Source organism: Marmota marmota, unplaced genomic scaffold (assembly GCF_001458135.2).
Source record: "Marmota marmota marmota unplaced genomic scaffold, marMar, whole genome shotgun sequence".
NCBI lineage: Eukaryota > Metazoa > Chordata > Mammalia > Rodentia > Sciuridae > Marmota > Marmota marmota.
The window spans coordinates 6,151,036-6,171,569 of record NW_026000153.1 but is presented as its reverse complement, the minus strand read 5'-3'; the positions used below and the strand labels follow the sequence as shown (position 1 = coordinate 6,171,569).

General features: G+C 42.5%; 1 protein-coding gene across 2 annotated transcripts in view; it reads right to left on the bottom strand.

Moving 5' to 3' along the window:
• Positions 1 to 20,534, bottom strand: part of Chn2 (chimerin 2) — a 301,879-nt gene that overhangs the window by 97,859 nt on the left and 183,486 nt on the right. For both annotated transcript variants that reach the window (XM_048786398.1, XM_015490179.2), the window contains 3 exons: positions 16,081 to 16,112; positions 12,106 to 12,219; positions 10,151 to 10,436 (listed from right to left, as the gene is read on the bottom strand). In XM_048786398.1, the coding sequence (XP_048642355.1) occupies positions 10,151 to 10,436; positions 12,106 to 12,219; positions 16,081 to 16,112 (432 nt within the window). The remainder of the gene's footprint in view (positions 1 to 10,150; positions 10,437 to 12,105; positions 12,220 to 16,080; positions 16,113 to 20,534) is intronic.

The window sequence follows — 20,534 nt, the reverse complement described above, 5'->3', positions numbered from 1 at the left end:
TACTAAAGGAAAACTGTATACAGCAGAATTACCTGGCAAGTTGTTTTCAAATGAGAGGCCCAGGCTCAGTTTTGTTGCCTACCTGCTGTCCAGAGCCACTGAAAAGAACGCTGAAGTCATACTCAGGGCAAACCCTCAGAGTTGGATCCAGAATAGAATTTACTCCCCACTCTACCCAGTCTCTAGAGCTGGGCAGCTGTCCTAGGTTTCAGCATCATTTGCCTCCTGCAGTCAGAGGTGATAAAAGTGACAGGGCTATTTTTCTCCAACATGCCCTGGAGATGCACACATACAGAGTTCTCTCAAGGGTGGACTCTTCTTTCATTGAGTCTGCCTTGAACAGTGGTTCTCAAAGTGAGGGCCCACCAGTGTCCAGAGGAACCCAAGACACCTTCACAGAGACCATGATGTCGAAATTAATTTTATTAGTTGACTTTTTTAGTAATTGAAATGACAACTAATCTTTTTTTTTTTAAAGAAAGAGTGAGAGAGGAGAGAGAGAGAGAGAGAGAGAGAGAGAGAGAGAGAATTTTTAATATTTTTATTTTTTAGTTTTCGGCGGACACAACATCTTTGTTTGTATGTGGTGCTGAGGATCGAACCCGGGCCGCACGCATGCCAGGCGAGCGTGCTACCGCTTGAGCCACATCCCCAGCCCGACAACTAATCTTTTAAGAAACTTCTGCTTGTAAATTTTGTTCTACTATATTTTTTAAAATATAGTAGAACAAAATAGACTAGAAACATTTGTCTCTTTTAAAATTCCATGTCTAAGGCCAGAGCTGCTTCCCACACTTCCAAACAAACAATATATCATCATAGGTTGAATATAGGAGCAGATGTGCGAATCCAGCTGTCTCCTATTAAGTCAGAGACTAAGGAGATTTACAGAAAAATGTAAAAACAATGCCAATATTCTGACTGCTTTTTCATTTTGGAAAACATGTTTTTTTCCACAAAGTATGTTATTGAACACACAATGGTCATTTGTTACTCATGTTATGGGCTTGCTCCTTTTTAAAGAACTTATAAATATTTTATCAGCTTTGCTTTCTAATATGGCAAATATAGATTTAGTTCACATAAACAAAAGCCCTTTGAGGTCCTGAGTAAGTTTAAAGAGCATAAAGTGGCCCTGAGGAGAAGATTTGAGCATCTTTGGACTAGAGTCCCAGTGAGTCAGAGCCCAGGGATTATTTTTACATTTAAGTGTCCCAGGCTTGCAGAGTTGCTCACTTTTCACAGAGAATGAGCACAAGATGCCAGAACAGACACCCCCCACCTATTGCATAGCCTAATCTGTACTATAAAACCCGAGGAAATGGGGACGATTCAACGAGTGCATTGCTGAAAATTTGTTCTTGCTCATTACTCCCACATCTGTTAGGTTTGGTCCTTTGAGACTGTCACCAGCATGTAACTTTCCTCTAGGCCACAAGATGGCAATGTTGCACACAAAATAGCAGGGCCTCGAGCTAGCTGTTCCTGCAGATTTGGATAAGGAGGGTTTGGCTCATTTTACATCAACACACACTGAACATATTAGGATAACTTCCCTTTTTGTTCCCATAAATTGGTGAGGACACTAATAATGAGAGATTGGTGAACACAGTTGCTTTCTAATGTAATCTACTGGACAAGATGACCTAACTAATATTTATAGTTTTTCTCATAGAGTAGGGGGGGGTCTCAATTTGGGCTCACTAGTAGCATCTAAAATCCAGATATCCAGGCCTTGTACCAAGTAGTTAAATCTAGATTTCTGAGCACAGGTCCAGGAATGATTTGTATTTGTTTTTTAAACTCCTCCGTGAATTCCAGTGTGCAGCCAAGAGTAAGAGTTACAGTCCTATAAACTTTGTCACTAAGAAACCACCAGCCTGGCCCCTATTGAAGGGACATTGACTTTTCCTTGTTCCTTCGGTGAATTCTCTAAATCCTTGCTCCAGTTAACTATTTCCCATCATTTAAAATTCAGCCAGTCATTTGGGGAAAGGAGCCAAGCATGTTCTGCAGGAACTCAGATATCCATAACCACCAGAGTTACCATCTGAAACATGTTCTCATGCAGGGGTTTGAACTCATATGAAGAGGCACTCCTAGTGCCAGTCTAAGCTAGTATATGAGAGTCTCAGAAATACCACAAGCATTGGTAAGTTGAGAGCTACACTCTGTTAGAAGACAATGTCCCCTGAATGTCTGATAACCTTCACCTCCTCATCTCACTTTTAATCTAACCCAGGTCCACAGACCCTGATCAAATCACCTGGGGAGTCTTAAAAATGCAGATACTTGAACTTCACCAGTGGAGACATAGATGCCTTAGGTCAGGAGGGGCTGAACATGGGTCTATTTCATAAGCTCCCAAGTGATTCTAACCTGTAGCCAGTTTGAGAACAACCAACAATCAAATCAGCTACAGCTCAGCCTGGGTGATAAATCCCACATCATTAGGGGTTTTGGATATAAAATAATGCTTGGCAAAACCTGGTTTCATGAGCAAATGTAATCCAAGTTCAAATCCATTCCTACAGCGTTCTATCCCATTCCATTTTATGACTGTGAATATGTGAGGGTAGGAAGATGGATGGCTGCAGTCATTACTGTACCTGTCACTTTTACTAGCTAAGTTATGCTCATCTTCATTTATCCTTGACTCCTGAGAAAAGACTGGTTATGTCAGTTACATATTATTTCCAAAGGACCTCCTGCAGAGAAAATCTACAGGTTTTCCAGACCCTGTAACATCAGTGTATCTTATTCACCTCTTCAATTACATTAACAATTCAGTCTCTTTCTTTGGGAAATGAATGCAGCACCTCTGCCTGGTAGAGGGCATTTGCCAGCACCATGTGTGAATTTTAATGAAGACACAAAGCCCTTCCATCATCCAAGACCCAGATCCCCTCCACAGCAACATAGTTGTGGGATCCACCCCCAAGAACAAGCTATGCTATCATTGTGAAGGAATACTCATCTGGCTTCCAAACTTGGTTAACTTCACATAGGTGATGAGAGCAATGCTAACAGAGTAGGACAACTTACAGGTACCCAGGCTGTGTTCTAAGCACACCTTGCACTAGTATCCTCTGCTTCATCTGCCCTCTTAAATTCATTCTCTGTCCTGCCTTCATTCTGGAACAGGGAGGCTGTCCCCTGTAGACTGCACACCAGCTCCTTAGCTTTCTGGTTTCTGCTGAGATTGACCAATGGGAGGCACAGGCAGATCAAAGGGTAGGAGGAGAGAAATTAAGTCAGTTTCTCTTCAATAGGGGCCAGGCTGATGGTTTCTCTCTAGGGTGGTGCAGGAGTTCAGGACTGTGGAGGGCTCCCTCTAGCTTTCCTGAAACTCTGATAACCCTCTTGCCTTCCCTCTTCCTGAAGCACAGGGGTGGTGGCCACTTCTAATGGTGCAGGCCCCTAGGGAAGCTCCCTTGTTAAACAAATAATCTTCAAAATCCCAGCTGAATGTGCCTTGCATTTCCTGCTGGAACACCTTCCAGAAAACTGATGTCTGAATTCATTTTTCTCTTCCCAGTGATTCATACAGGAGTCATGCAGGTATAACTTGCAAGCTCAGAGATCTTTAAGATAACTTCTGAGTTTGTGTTCACAATTTTTTTTCCTTCCATTTGAACCTCCTAGATGTCCTTGAAATATTTTTTATGCTACTGAACCAGATATCTCAATTGTCCTATAACACAAAAGGGATTGTTCAAGAGGATCTTGAGATTCCCTTTGTCTTCTAGGCTCTGGCTTCCCATGATGCTACAGTGCATCCTTGGCCAGATTTCAGCCAGTGGAGGAAAGAGCTTGCCCCAAGAGAAAGGGTGGGAGACAATGACATACCCTCCAGGTGAATCTGAGATACACTGTCCTCTAAGGTGAACTTGGAGCAACTGATCACATTTTTAAGTTTTCCATGGTGCATTAGCCAAAAAGTGTTTACAGGTGCACTCTTGATATGCTGGTGCTGAGGTAAAGACGCATTAGTGTCTAGAAGGCTCATCGTTTCTGAAGGTGAACCAAGACAGATGCCCAAGAATGTGTTTGTGTGGGGGGCAGGGTCTGGCCACTTCCCTCACCTCCAGTGTTTAGGTGGAGATCAAAGCAGAAGGACCTTGGTGTGAAGTAAAATCACGTATTCATAAAACATCTGAAGAAACTCACAGGAGCAGTTGGCATGCAACCTATCTTTATATATTTTCCCTGCCTATAGGTGAGTTCAGCCCTCCATTTTATCCTGGTCTGCCACCACCGAGTACATGAGTAATAAAATGTCCAAACCCTCTTCCCTGAGTCCTTTGAGTTTTTTAGGATCAGAACATAGTGCTGGGGTCTTTGCAGACATGGAGCTGAACTGCTGACTCTGAGCAGTTGCCTCTGCCTGTAATTAGTCAACCTCTAGTGGAGGAGAAAAATATCCAAACCTCAGGTTCTCAAACTGCATGCAAAGTGCCACAAGTGAGGTACTCACAAAGTGAGGCTTGTGAAAACACTGGCTGGCAGGGGCCACCCCTGGAGTACCTACCTGATCCAGTGGCTCCGGGATGGGACTTGAGCATGTGCATTTCTAACCAGCCTCTCACATGCTGAAGGTGCCTGAGGGCCACACTTTAACCATTGATTTAAACAGTTACTTGGACAAAACATGCTAAAGGATCATAAAGATTATGTGCTAAATGTTGGGTGGGGTGTTTGTTAGATGGGACTGGGCCCCCGCAGATTGTATTAAAAAAAGAAGTAGCTGTGCTGGCCTCCAAAGGGCAAACCGGTATCTACAAATCACAGTAGGGGCATGCATTTCAGGCAGGTGGCACAGAGCGAGGGGAAGCAAGGGACAGAAAGGGCAGAGCTGCAGGAGAAATGCTAGGAAAGGTGGGGCTGGATTGAGAAAGGATGCCCCTCACCACCTCTTAACCACTGTCTGAGGCTCTGGGATTCTCTTGGGGGAACATGTTTTTGAGGCATTTTTCTGCCAGGAATGGATGCGGGAGCCCACTAGATTCTCCAGATTCCCCTGTGCACCCTGGAAATGGGAGGGGCTTGACAGCTCAGGGCATCCTCTCAGCCAATACAGGAAAGAGGTGACAGCTAAGCACCGCCCCTTCAGTTCCTCCCAAGACCTGTTCTTCATGGCCCCTTACAAGAAGACCATCTTGACAACTTGATGCACAATCAGACTCTCCTCTCAGTTTAGCTGTTTGACTCACCCTGACCTTGACCCTTCCCTCCTGCTTGGGGCATACCTTCCCACATTAACCATCTATGCCAGGCCCTACTCTCATGCTCTACTTTCCAAGGGACCCAGGCTCAGACAGGCTGCAAATATCACGCTGAGGACTCTGAACTTTGTTCTGTAAACAAAGCAAATCAGCATTTTGCCAAGATTAAAACAACACTGAAACACTCTCCTGAGCAAAGAATCACCGGGGGCACTAGCCATTAAGTTCCATCATGGGATTGGGGAATATAACTCAGGATGATCTGAGTATTCCACTGACCAACCAGGCTGGGCACTCATTCCTGAGCGTGGCCATTGCCACCTGTTCAAGGGCAGTGCAGGAAAATGTAGTATCACTCTACACAAAGATATCTGGATGGATCAACTGGATCATATGGTGGGAACTGGGAAATAAGCAATGAAAGGATTACTCTAGATATAAAGGTCACTGCTCCATGAAACAGTTCATCTGTAAAGGAGGACACCCTGAAGAGGTGGAAAGATTCTGTAGCCAGAAAAGGCAGCTCACCTTGGTTTGCAGTAGAAGAGTGGAAACCTAAGAGGGCTTCGCTGCTTGCTATAAGAAAGCAAGAGGGACCTGGGGATTGGTCAGACAGCAGCTGGGGCATGCTGGAGGGGAGGGGAAGTGGGAGGTGGGCTGAGAGTGTCCTGGGAGAGCACAATGGGTGGGCAGTGGGAGTGCCAGGGAGGCAGCTGCAGCCAACACATCTCAAGGGACAGTCATGTCACACACTTTTTTATGTGGCCATTTCTGCCCTGTGCTATAATTACCCTCTTCCAGCTCCTAACCTTTAGTAAAAGTCTCTAAACACAAACTCTTTGTGAGGGATGGGAAAACCAGCCTGGTTGCAGAGTGCTGGAACTGATCTGGGGTGGTGGGGAGAAGAGGGGTGACAGAAAGTTTGCTTTAACATATGTGATTTAAGATATAATAAATTCTTTTTTTCCTTTTCTAATTTTTTGAGTAGATACTACAGGTATCTGATGCAAAATTCAAAAAGTATCAAATAGGATCAGGGAAAATTTTCCTTTCCACACTCACCCCTTTCAAATACCCTCTGCCCCTCCCTATTAGCAATGTCACTAATTCTTGTGTTCTTCAAAGGAAGTTTTATGATCTGCCAGGAAAGGACATATATATATATATAATAGATTTTTCTCCTAATTTACACAAAATATACATTCTGTACATACGTATGATATTCCAAGTTGCTTTTTTCATTTTCTGGCCAGGGGATCTTTCTGTTTCAGCCTATGTCAGGATTCTCATTCTTTTCCAAGTGTTTCATGGCATTCTGTTACAGGAAGGTGCCATAATTCATTGAAGAGCCCTGAGTTGATGGGTATTTAGATTGTTTTCTAACTTTGGCTGCTGTAAAACATAGTGAAGTGAATGGATACAATATGATACAAATTGAGCAATCCTAATCCAAAAATCTGACATCCAAAATGCTCCAAAATCCAGTGTGGGTCAGGTTCCTCATCTTGCCTTTGGATTTCAGATTTTCAGATTGTGGATGGGCAATTGATATAGTTTATGTAAGGATTCTGAAATCTAAAAGGCTCCAAAATCTGAAATACTATTTTGGATAAAGGATATTCAATTCATATATTTTTAAATGCATTTTATTATATCAAAGGTACAGATGTTTTTTCCCCAGTAAAACATAAATGCACTTTAATATGGAAACCATATTTAATTAATATAAGTGTGCTGTTGAAAACATTATTTGTCATATGTTTGGTTCAGTAGGATAGTTTAAAAAGAAAGGTTAGTTCATATGCCTGGGAATGGCAGTGTGTTTTCAAACACAGATCATGTGAAGACTGAGTGATTTTTAGCATGGTGGATGTAGGATGGCCAAAACCAAGAATATTTACTTAACGCAGTAAAGGCAATCAGGACTGAATCAGACCCAGCTGCTCAGTAGATTTAAGACTCTCCAAACATGGAATTAGAAAGCCTGGGTTTGATTCCTCATCCTGCCTCTGTGAACATTTTAATGAAATGGAGATGGTGTTTCCCGCCTATGAACCTAGCTAAGCAGTTCCAAGGATAAAATGGGTAATTATTTCACATATGTGAAATCTGTTTATGAACTATAAATGTCTGAACCAATGTTAAATCCTGTTGTTACTCTTACATTGCTCACAGCAATTTCTGAAGGTCAGTAGATAATCCAGCTTTAGAATAAATTCTAAATACTTGGCATATAGGAAATTGTACCAGACATAAGCGTTTTAATTAAATACACCAAATAGTGGTTCTTACACATCATAATGTTTTAAAAACCAATTAAAAAGAGAATCAGAAAGGAAACCAACTGCAATTGGCTAACCATTGCTAAATTTTTTTGCATCTTCCCCAAGTCCCCATCTCATCCATAGTTATTAAAATCAAGTTCACTGCTAACGCTCTTGACAGCAGATAAATCTGGAAACCACTCAAATCCAATGGAGTAAGTAACATCTTTGTGCCAATTAGCACTGTTAATGTTCTTGGATTCACTGATAACAGTCTCTCTGGATTCATTTGGAAATGGTCAATAAAATGAATGGGGGAACATTTGAGTAATCTGGAAACAGAAATGGTGTGTTTTGCGTTTAAGAAATATTGAGAAATCTACCCATTTTACTCATTAAAACTTTCAAGACGCACCATCACTGAAGCAGATAAGTACCCCAGGCTCTTCCCAGTCAATCCATTCAAGTTTCCAGTAGCTCTTCTCTAGTCCCTGCCTTCACGGCAACAAGCCATTGACCTTCCCTTAAGGGACACACAATTTCTGGCAAGACTGGGACTTCTAATAATTCCACTTGTCAATACCAGTCAGAGAGAAACAGATGGGATTTCTACCAAGTTACTTAACAAACTACTAACAAAATGAGTGGCTGCCAGCAAGTGACCAGACCCAGTGTCCAGAGTATTCCCCAGGAAAGCCAGATATCACATCATTAGTGTCCAAGAAAATCCACACTGATGGCACCTGTCCATCAAAGCACTTGCTGAACTTGAACTTCTTCTTTCCATATTTTCTTTATTCGCCTTTATTTTCCCCAAAGATGAAAGTATACTGAATAACTTATTCAACACGATTATGAATCTGATTATTCATCTCCTCCACTTTTTAAAAATAAAGACAAAACATCTATAGAAAAGAGTATGTTTCGTGGTACTAATTTCACAATAGCAGTATCAGAAATATCAGCTTCTATGGAGCAAACGCTCCTCTCAGGGGAGGACAATGATCTAGAAAGATCAGTTCCAACATCCAGGATCTAAGCTTCTATCCCCAACATGGAAGGGGTGGCCTCTCTCCCCACCTCTTTTCCTTGACGGGTTCTGTTGCACAACCTGCCATTTGTAATAGATTGCTTTTCCTGGTGGCACTGCTCTCTGATTCAGAAATATAAACACCACTTCAGAGATTTATTTTATAATTCATCTTCTGCTTTGTCATGGCCAGGAAGGTCAGCTTCCAGATTTTCTATTCGAAATTGCTTTTGAACAGATTTTGCAGACAGACTAACGAATGGCTCTTGTCTGTACCAGAACAAACTCAGAAAGTTGGGGACTCAAGTTTCTCCTCTCTCTGGTTAAAATGCAAACAATCAGCAATGCTACAATTTCCCAGATCTTTTTTTTTTTTTTTTTTTTTTTTTTACTAAAGAATACACAGGTGCTGTGGAGACACTGGGGTTATAAAAAGAAAATGGCAAATTATTTTTTCATGGGCCAGCTGCTCGGCTGATGTGATTCTGGGGAAGGCTCTCTTCTGAAGCGCAATTAGCAAATCAATTAACAGCATCCCTCTCTGCCAACAGGTCCACCGCTGCCTCCCTCTGCCCTCTCCATCTCAGGGCTTTCTGGTGAATCTCCAAGGATGATGCAGATGCCCAGTCAGTCAACCTGAGGTTTCTTTACCTTCCACCAACCCTGGACAACAGGGGGCCAGTTCTGGTTTAATTAACAATTAGCAACCACCAGAAGGAGCAGTGCTCGCCATTTTGCCTAGCTTATTTATCTCTGTACCAGTCCTACCTTGCTGTAGCAGGGCTCAGCACAGACTCAGTGGGGGTGACGGTGTGGCTGGCTGACACTTTCATTCAGTCAAAGCAGATGGTCCCCAAAGGGGCACATCCCAAGAATCTGCAAGCAAACTGTGGCAATGTCTTTCAAACAGCAACTTACTGAGGATGAAAGTCAGACCTCCACCATGTCCTGCTATGACACTCTCAGTTCACACTGTCACCCACTCAGGGCTTTTCCAATCCCTAGCTGAGCATGATAATGCTCATCTGCAGTGGGGGACAGCCTGTCTTTCTAAGCCTCCCAGGGATAGCTATTGTGACTGCTAATGGGCCAGTATTGGTTGGCATTTTTTGTTTTGCAGTTTTAGGGAATGAATCCAGAGCCTCACTTATGCTAGTCAAATGCTCTACCACGGAGCTACACCCTCAACTCAAGGCTCATGGATGGTCATCCAGCCCTAAGAGAGGCAAACACAACTATGCATTTGGCTTGCTGGGCAGAGCTAGAGATGGAACCAGTGATATCTCAAATGGCAACTAGAAATATGTTTCATCCTGATGGTTCACCATTAAACATTATTTTTTACTTTCAAACTCCAAATAAGTTAAAAAACAATTGTGTGTCAAGTCCTGGCTCTGACTGTATGTGTGTGAGCAAATCATTTAACATTTCTGGACCTCTGTTTCCTCACCTGGAAAATGAGGAGGTTGAGCTGGAAGATTTCTAAGGTCCCTTTGGAGCAAGAATTCTAGAGTTCTTTGGGTGGAGCTGGGTCTCCTCCAACATTTTGGCAAATCACATCTAACATTAACCACTTTCTTATTCAGCACAAACCAAGAACAGAAAGGCTGCTTCTTTCACACACAGCTCACCTTTTCTACTGGTGTGTGCTCTTCATTCATGACGTTCGTTTTTCTTGATTCATTTTTAGACCTGCTCAGCCTTCTGGACACCTTTTCTCTGAGTAGAGTGGCGTACCCGATGTGTTCGTAGATGGGATTTGTGGTCATCTTGGAAATGTATTCGGCAGCTTTTGTTTCTATGTACAGCGTTATTAGGCCATCCGTCACCAGGTCATGAATGGACTCGAACCTCTTCTCACCCACAAAGTGCTTCCCATCATGGAAGAGCCGGTAGTTTAAGGTCTGGTTTCCAAACCTGCCCCAAGAGAACAAGGGATCACAGCAGTGAGAGAACAGGAACAGTGAGGAACAGTGACAACAGCCTCAGCACAGGCCTAAGCACTTCACATTTAATGATCTCAGAGACCCTTCCAGGTGGGTTCAGTTTCTGTCCCTACTTGACAGCAGAGGTGACTGAGGCCTGAAAAGTTGGGGTTACTGGCTGGAGGTTTCTTTCATGTCTGGGGTGAGGTGGAGGTTGGATTTAACCCCACATAGTCATTTGGGGTCACTTTTTCTATAAGTCACACAGGCCATTAAGTCAGAGCATTCTCATCTGTAAAAGTCAAGGGTGGCACCTAATTTACAGATATCTTACCTATAGAATACTTTAATGGGAATTGGCAATTACCTCTGCAAGCAATGCCACCACCACTCACCCTGATGTTCACTTATTATTACATCTTTGACCACCACCAGCACAGCGCCCACAGTTAGTGCAGGAGAAGAGAGATACCAGAGGTGAGCTTAGAGTACAACCATCACTGGCATCCCAGCAACCTTACCTATGGGGTCCCCTGCCTTTATCCCTGGCTGTTCCTTAAGGACCTAATCCTTCATCTCACAGCTCCTGCTGGGTTCCCCACGGGGACTGCCAGCTCTTGCTGTTCAGGTGCTGGAAGATGGGAAAGTACATGGCATACCTAGAGCAACCTGATAGCTTTTAAAGTTCTCTTCACCATCACCTCACTTCGATGTGTTCTAGACATGCCCAGTTGCGACTTGGATAGTTTCTTTCCAAGGCCACGAATATTGAGGTGGTGCCCCGAATACACACCCATTTGTGGACTGGCCTGGGATGTATGTCCACTGCTCCCATTCCTTCTATGAGAAAGGCCTTCCAATCCCAAAGAGTTCATAGTGAACTTATGGAAGACAATCTGATTCTGGAATTAGACACCTCCCCCAAACCTCACCAGGATTGTGGTGAGGATTAAATGGATAAAATATTTGATCAAGTTATGGAGAGGCAATAAATAAATATTGTCTTTCAAAACTAATAATGTAAAAGCTCAGGAGAACCCTGCTCTGCTGGTGTGTTGGCATGCAGTTTCGGGACTGCCTCATGATGACTTTTGGGGTCAAGGTGATCCCTGAGACAGCCCTGTGTACAAACAAGACCCAGCAGGTCTTATCAGGCCTGCACATGGTTGGACAAGGGCTGCTGGGAACTGAGACCTTGCTCTGTCAACTAGCTCAATGTCTCAGGTAGAAGTAGCTGTAGGAACACTAATTTTCCAGATAATTCTCTAGGGTGCTCTGTGACCATAAACAGAGCCCCTGTGTTCACACCTGATAATTCGATAACATCTGTGGCCAAGAAAATTTACACAAATTCCTTTGATATATCACTGTTGCTTTGTAACAAAGTAAAAATAAAAAGTAAATGGTAGAGAGGGAGTGACTGTCTATGGGAACTGAAATTCTGTTTGGGATAACAGAAAAATCCTGGAAATGGATGGTGGGGATTTGGTTGAACAATGTTGAGAAAGTACTTAATGCTACTGAAATGTAGTCTTATAAAGAGTAAAAATGGTGAGTGATCAATTCTATGTCATGCATATTTTACCAGAATTTTTAAAAATGGGAAAAGCATAAGTAAAACCACTTAGGAAGCCATGAACAATGAGTGAAGCACAGCTCACCTTAGAGCCAACGTGTAGCATCCTGGCTGCCGCTGGCTCTCTCGGAGGATGTAGGCACCCTCCACGCCTCCGAGGAGCTCATCTGCCTGCTCCCGGGAGATGATTCCGTGAAACCTGGGGGAACAAGACCACAAAGTGCTAAGTAGAGACCCAGAGTTAAGCTAAAAAGGATGTGAAAGGCCACCCAGAATCTACAACTCCCACTGGATGGAGAGGGGCGTGGCTAGTGCACATCTGGAAGACCCACTAGGACTCACCCCCAGCCTGCCTCAAACAGGTAATAAGTATTCAAGGAGGCAAGCAAGGAAGGGCAGCCAGTCCACCTGGCTTTCTGCTATAGTCTTTGATCATAAGCTGAAACTAAAAGTTGAAACAAAAAGCCAGGTTAGAGCTCTCTTTTTAACCATGGGGAATAACAAAAGAGCAATTACCAATTTAGCTCTCAGCTCAAACACAGAGAACTATGTGTTATCCTCATTGCAAATGAACACTTATTGATTAGCAACCTGCTTGCTTCAGGTGCTGGGCATTGTTAATTCTAGAAGCTTATTCTCTGGAAAGATGTGCTGGCTATAATCAACATCCTTCCAGTCCTTTGGTCCTTTGCATTTTGAGAGTAAATCGCTTAGGGATGTGTTTGGAAAATGTACCGTTTTTTTAAGGTAACATTTATCTTCTTTTTCTACCATTTAAAAAAATAATAAAAACGCATGTAGAAAATGTGGGTTATCCAGGAGGATTGGGGGTTTGGTCAATGACTGCGTGGACCTTGGAGGCTATTGTCTGAGAATGAACAGCAGTCAGGGAGTGGGGGTGAGGTTGGGGGGCGTGAAGTAGGAGTTGGCTCAGGCACCAGACCCTTTCCCTGCTGCCTATAAGCAGAGAAGACTGTTCACCCCTATTCCTTGGATGGAATAGGGATAAAATAGAGGAAGGTGGGCTGGGGTGAGGGGTAAGAACAAGGCCCAGGGACTCCAGGCTCCTGGGAGAGGGACCAACATCTCTTTCTAGGATTAACTAATCTTGGAGAATTGAGGAATAAATCAGAGAACCAAGAAAATCATCCTTACATTCTTGGAAGGGAGAGAGGGGAAAGGGAAAGTCAGCTAGACACGTTTTGTTTCTACTCCCCCAGAAATGCAAAGATCAAGTAACAGGACAATGTAGTAGGACAGCATTTTTTTTTTTTTTTTTTTGGGGGTGGGTGTTGGGGATTGAACCCAGGNATTTTTTTTTTTTTTTTTTTGGTGGTGGTGGTGAGGGGATGCCTGCCACAGTATACATTTACTAATTGCCTCTATTCTTTCAAAGTAGACCTTCTAAGTTTACACCTTTGTCCTGGGGAGCAAGGCCAGAGGAGGCTACGGCTCTAAGTTCCCAAAGTGGCTCTTATGTCTAATGCAGTGATAACTTGGGGGAAAGGGGTTTCCTGGCTTCCTAAATCCTGCTTTTAAATCTCAAGAGTCAGAGCCTGGAGGTCTGGGAGCAGTGTTTTTCTGGACTGAGGATGAAAGTGCTGTGACATTAAGAGGGACCCACCTGCCCAAAAGGAGACCAATGTCCCTAGTCTTGAGGTGGGGAGAGGCGGAAATTTTTACAGAGCCAGGCTCATGGGGGTCTAGGCAGGCCCTGCACAGTATGGATGGAAATGGAGCTGGCAGGTCAGATTAATGGGGATCCCAGAGCAGAGGTGTTTGGGACTTTTATTGTGAAGGAGGCCCACTGGACCCTGCAAAGCTTGTGGTGAAGCTGCCTGTGAGGGGTGAACAGGGGCCAAGAGATCTGAGGGTGGCCTCATAGGTGAGAGAGACAGGGGATGGGAAGACAGAGGTGGGAGGAAGATGGATAGGGACAGGCAGGGGACATTGGAAAGTTTCCTACAAAATAATCAGAAAGGTCAAAAAGCTGGTGTCAGAAGGTTTGAGGTTGGGAAGTCCAGGATACACCTAAGGCAGGACAGAGGTGACCACAATAGAATGAGGCACACACAGAGTGGGGCACAGGGACCTGGCATCCTGCCCTCGGGGAGGAGGGCAGGAGAAAGGGAAGAAGAGGGTCTGGAGTTGGCAGTTCATGTGAAAGCAGCTACATTTTAACTCCCCTGGATGGACAAGCTTAAGTGATCACCAGCAGCAGACGAACACTGTCAAGAACTGAGTTAAATCCAATCGTTCAAAAGGAGAAAATGACTGTGTTGTGTCCCTGAAAATCCACTCTGTGGCTCATTGTCCCCTTTATGCATGGTTTCAAAAAGCCCAAGTATCTGCAATGTATGGACATTGTTCTATAGACCAGAAAGAAAGAGATGAAGGGAAAAGGGGAACAATGATTCTCTTTTGTCATGGGGCTCTGGGTGTTTTTCTACTGTCTATTTTCCTATCGTTTTAATTTTTCCAAAGTATTAACGTACTGAATTTTTAAAAACAAAAGTAATACCTGTGCATAGTTGGAAAATTTAAACATTCAAATGTTGAAAGGCACAAGTGTTGAAATGTACAAAAGAAATAAAATTTTTAGCAGGACTGAAGCGAGGATTCTCTTTCCCTAAAAGTATCCATTGTTAAGAATTTCTTGTGAGTCATTCACAAGAGATATGCACGGGCATTTCCTGAATACAACATCTATTAATTTCTGAGTGGAAGATAAGAGGAAAAAAAAAACAAGCAAAGAATCTGAAGGTTTTAGGTTAATTCTCCTCTAATACAAAATGTTCCTTTTTGTGGTTAAGGAAATGGTTCTTTGGTCTCCTCTCTTTATAGATTTTAATGTACTTGGGGTTGAACATGAGAACTAAAGGGTTATTCAACCAAACTTTGATGCAAAAAAGAAAATGCCCAATTGAGTACCTTTTGGAATTCATGTGCAAAATTGTGCATGGTAGGGTTTCATTTTCTCCTTCTTAAAATCAATTGTTCTATTTTCAAGCAAAACACAAATCCCTATATTGAGAAAGATAGTCATGCTACAATGTAGACTAGATGTTAGGGACGTAGGGGTGGATGTGTGTTCCTGAGCAGGTATTTGGGGAGAGGCTGGCCTAATTCCCAAAGCTTGGCAAAGAAAGTTCTGAAATGCAGCTGTGGCAATTAGGAAGGAACATTGGGCTGGGGTCACTAATAGGGTCATTAATCATGAAGATGAGGCTTTGATAGATGGGGAAATAACAGGGAAAAGGTCTTGGATAGGCTTCGAGAGCTTGGGAGGTGGACTTGAAAGAAACCTCACTTCATCACGCCTCCAAGTTGAACATGGGAAGAAAAGTAACCCGTGCATCTTTTCTCCCCAACACCCTCTCCCTATTAGGTATTTGACATGTCACAGTCCTAGACTGCAAATTATTTTTATGGTCATGCATACTGGCTTTGCTTCTTCTACAAATTTGTTTGCATATTTGTTTCCGAGAAAGTGAAACAAGAGTTAGAATAAAAAAGGAAAAAAAAAGGGATGGAGAAAAATGATGGTGTTGAGGCAATCTGATTAATAAATCCAAGTGGGGAGAAATCACTACTTTGGTTTTTATGAGCCTGCAGGGAAATGGGGTGCCTTTTCTGACCACTGCATTCATAAGGGACATAAAAGCAAAGAATTCAGCTGCAGTGTAGGGTCTTTGACACCCCAAATGTTTATATTGTATCCAGGTAGACAGTGAAATAAAACCTTAACAGAGAGCCTCAATTATGAAAAATGCTGCCTTACATTTCAAGTACTCGCCAGGCACTCGAAAGCTGCTTTTGTGGAGAGAATGGCAGTGTGAGACGCTTTCCCTCCCACCTTAATGGAAACCAAGTACCTGAGTGTTATAAAGAAGATTCAATACAAAGGAGTCTGATTGCATTTATTCTTATTATGAAACTCATGCACAATGGACATGTGATGAAGATCATATATTAGAGAATTTTTAATATTTAATATTTAAAAGACACATGAAGCGACTACTTATTAAATTATTAAAACAAAGAATAGTATGATACATACTCTCTTCCATAATATTTTGGTCTGTTTTCCACCTATATTAAAAAGAAGAAAAATATTAATAATGTATTTGAATTCAAATCAGCTAGATAAAAATGCTATTCAAATAAACAGAATGGGAGTCCCAGAAGTAATTTTGTTACAGATTTTATTCCCCAAATCAGAAATCCACGAAGCTACGGAGTTAATCAACACATTCCACTATCTTGGGGTAGGAATGATCCAGATTTATTACATTTCTCTACTCATTAGGCTCATTTCCTTCCCAAACGTAATCACCAATAAAAGAATTTTCAGAGGAAAGAGTGATGTTTTCTTAATATTAAGGAATTTATAAAGATATTATAAGGTTTCATCTTAACAGGCAAAACAAATATTTCTATCATGAATAAAACTTCATTTATTTCAATCTTTATATAATTGTTTTGTTATGCATTTATTTTAAAAAAACAAGGAATTCACCTGGATTAAAAAGTAAAGAAGCTTAATTTGGTCTCTTTCCAAATAACATCAATATTCCAACATTCTCATTTTTTTAACAAATGGCTAATAAGCTGAAATTCCTTTGATACCAGAGGTACAGGATACAGAGGAGAAGATTCACATCTTTAAAAATATCAAACTTCCAGAAAAGACTTTTTGATCACGGCTTTAGTCATGGGGTTATCATATTGAATTTTGACCCATATATGGGTAATCCCCGTTCATAGGTACTTTCCTATGTTGTAGTGTTGGAGTTGGTGAAAAATTGACATGAATTCTCATGTTTGGCTTTTACTCTACTCTAACTCCAGGAACAATGGAAATGTAGTTGAACCACATTAAGTTTTGGATTTTTATTGATGGTTGTACATATGACAGCAGGTTTATGTTTATTCATTGGAGTTGAGTATGGGCCTGGCAGCTATTTTGTCTACAGTTATTTCCAGTTACAATCAAATGGGCTGTTTTCTCAGCAGGACTCATGAACAGGCGCAGTGGTGATATTTCAAGTGCTGGGCAGTTTTTTGGTCTACCTCCATCCTCCAAAGGATGCAGAGGATCTGAGTAGGCAGCAGGATGCCACAGACCAAGGAGAAGCAAAAAGGGGAGGTGAGGCTCTGAGGACCATGATTACAATTCTGCCTAGGACAATCCTAGCTGGCACTAAACTAATCATCTAGACACCTCTAAATATGTGTTCACTCTTCTGTGCATTTTATACCTGAAAAGCACTCAACCAAGAGGGGCATTCATAACTCCTGATCTTCAAGGTTTGAAGCCTGCTTCATGTCTTCATGAAGGAATTTAAATAACATCATTAACTGAAGCACAAAGTGTGTGCAAAGGCACCGTATTATCTGATGGCCTTTCTGTAAATGACGTGTATAATTACTCTACATACTAGCAAGCTTTTTAATGTGAGTTGGACATTTGGTCATTTATATTATTCCACTGGCTTTCAAAGTTCTTTTTTATTTTTATGATATCATTGATATGTGATTGCAACATCCATGTGCCCCAGAAACATTTTTTTTGGTACTGGGGATTTCACTCAGGGGTACTTTACCACTAGCCACATCCCCAGCCCTTTTATATATTTTGTTTTGAAACAGGGTCTTTCTAAGTAGCTTAGGACCTTCCTAGGTTGCTGTGGCTGGCCTTGAACTTGAAATCCTCCTGCCTCAGCCTTGGGAGTTTCTGGGATTACAGGCATGCTCCACTACACCTGGCCACAGAAACAATTTAGAACTAGAAAACCTGATGGAAGTGGACAATATATAATGGCAAAATCTCTCTCCATTCTTGGAGAGGTAGTATTCCAAAATTTGAAATGATTCCCTCTATTGAAAGATAATTTTTTATTCCCATCTTCTTAGATAAGCCATAACACAAATTCCCAAAATCCAGAGGTAGCTCCCCACTCTGCTCCCTTCCTCTACCCTCTCATTTTTCCAAAAGGGAAGGAGTAATTAATCTAACTTCCCATAATACATGGTAGACAGAGCCTACTACTAACTCCTGACATGCAGGTAAGTGATTAGCAAATGTCGAATTTAATTGACTTTTAACAAGACAACAAATTGCTTTCAGTTCTTTCATCAATCATAAAAATATACAGCACACTCATTAGGTTCAGGGCTCTGTGCTCAGCCCTGTCACTGTTCCTGAAGTGACGACCTTGCAGATGCAGGGAGGACAGCTACACGGAGTGCAGGGTGTCCAGCATTTGCAGTCAAAAGGAGACACAAGGAGGAATCTAACACAGGTCCCCAAAGAGGGCAGTCAACAGTCATGGTGCCTCAAGGTCTTCCAAGTAAGATCCTGCCCAGAGGAGACTTTGATCCAATTGAAGGTCAAATCCTCTGTGTAAAAAAATTCACTATAATATAAAAGAAGAGCATCACGTGGCATGCATGGTACAGGGTACAGGTGGAACAAGGCCAGAAAAGAGATCCCAAATATTGCTGAAGGCAAATATTACAATATTATGCTTCCTTTACCTGAAATTCAAATTTAACTAGGAAGCATGGTTTCCTTTCTGAATTTGGCAGGACCTACACAGGAAGAGAGCAGGAAGAGATGGAAGATGCGGTCAGCGCTCTGACCACTGCTCCCACTGGTGGAAGTTGTTTTGACAGCAATCTGATTGAATCTCTTTTCACTTTGTTGTCTCTGCAGTCCTTACAGAAAATATAGTTCATATTAAAGAGAGAGGAAAAAGAAGGGCTGGGATAAAAAAAAATGAATAAACACTTCTTTCTTTTTCTAAATATTTTGCTCACAGGAATCTAAATATAGTCTCTCCTACACTGCACTGAGCTTTAAACCTGTCAAGTGTTTAATTTTTAAGTGCTATCACCCTCCAAATCATAGAACATCCACAATGAACTCCTGCATTCAGACTAAATCCACAGGGCTCTGAGCCACATCCCCACCCTTGTCTCTCAGAGCCAAGGGACCTGTCTGGAGAGACTGGCAACCTTGCACTCTGACCCAGTAGTGTTACAGAGACCCACCCGCTCACTCCAGGGGCCCAGCTCTGTATGGGATTCAGGGCCATCCTGTGAGACTTGGATTTGTTTTTTTAAGAAAGAAGCTGTAGCACTGAATTTCAGCTCCTGGGTGTGTAGGAGTCTCTTCAGTGAGGGTGAGAGACTCACCATGAGGACAGTGTGATAAGAAGTCAGTCAACCTAGAATTCTTACATTCTCATTGAGAATCATGTTGGTTAAAATCCAGTGACTTGATACAAAATGAAGGACTACCTTAGGAAAGGACAGATTCAGGAAGGTGCAATAAACGTAGTGTATCATGACATGAATAAAGGCTGATTCTGGAGCTTCCTGGCCCCTGTGACTATCCTATTACAGCAGCTGGAGCCACCTTTGTGAGCTGAGCCACTTCATAAGACTGATGGATGTCAGCTCTGCCTGCCTGCTCTTGGAAATTAGTGAGCCAACTGCAAGGAGTGGGAGAAACCCACCTTTTTAAGAAAAGGGGGAAAAGTAATAATTTGCAGACAAATTACTAGATCCTCTAATGCTGTCCTAAGATGATTTTCCTGGTTCACAGAGGACATCCCTCCTTAAGGAAGGCCAAGTCCAGCTGGGCACACTGGTGTACACCTGTAATCCCAGGGGCTTAGGAAACTAAGGCAGGAGGATTGAGAGTTCCAAGTCAGCCTCAGCAAAAGTGAGGCATTAAGCAAGTCAGTGAGACCCTGTCTTTAAATATAAATATCCATTTTTGGACTGGGGATGTGGCTCAGTGGTTGAGTGCCACTGAGTTCAATTCCTGGGACCAACCCCACCAAAAAAAAAAAAAAATGACCAAGTCCAGGTTGACTTGAGTGAGCAAAGACATGGAATGGATCCTTCTCAAGGAACAGGGCATCTAGTAAACAGGATATGATCAGGCAGAATGGAGGCTGACTTTTTTTTTTTTCTTTTGGTTCTGGGGATTGAACCCAGGGGCACTTTACCACTCCCAGCCCTTTTTATTTTTTATTTTGAGACAGGGTCTTGCTAAGTTGCCGAGGCTGGCCTCAAACCTGCAATACTCCTGCCTCAGCCTCCGGAGTCTCTGGGATTACAGGCATGTGCCATTGTGCCCTCTCTTGTCATGAGCCGTCCATGGGATGCATATGGGTCACCACACATGGAAGCCTCATGGATAGAGACATCTGGTGTCTGGGAATGGCCAGTGGACAATGCCTCTGGTTAATTGCCCAAGGACAATGTGAATCTCTTTTCTGCTCTGCTGTGACCCACATAGCACCTGAGATGGGTGTGAGCTGCTGAGATGTCAATCAACTTACTGATTGCAAGACAACACAAGCAAGACTCCACCCTTGAAACCTTCTCTCTGCCTTTGATGTCCCAATATAAATAAAGCAAGTGCTGGCTCCATTTTGCCAGGGTATAGAAGCTCTATCCATATGATCAGCTAGCCTTTCCTGCCCCTGCTTTCTGAAA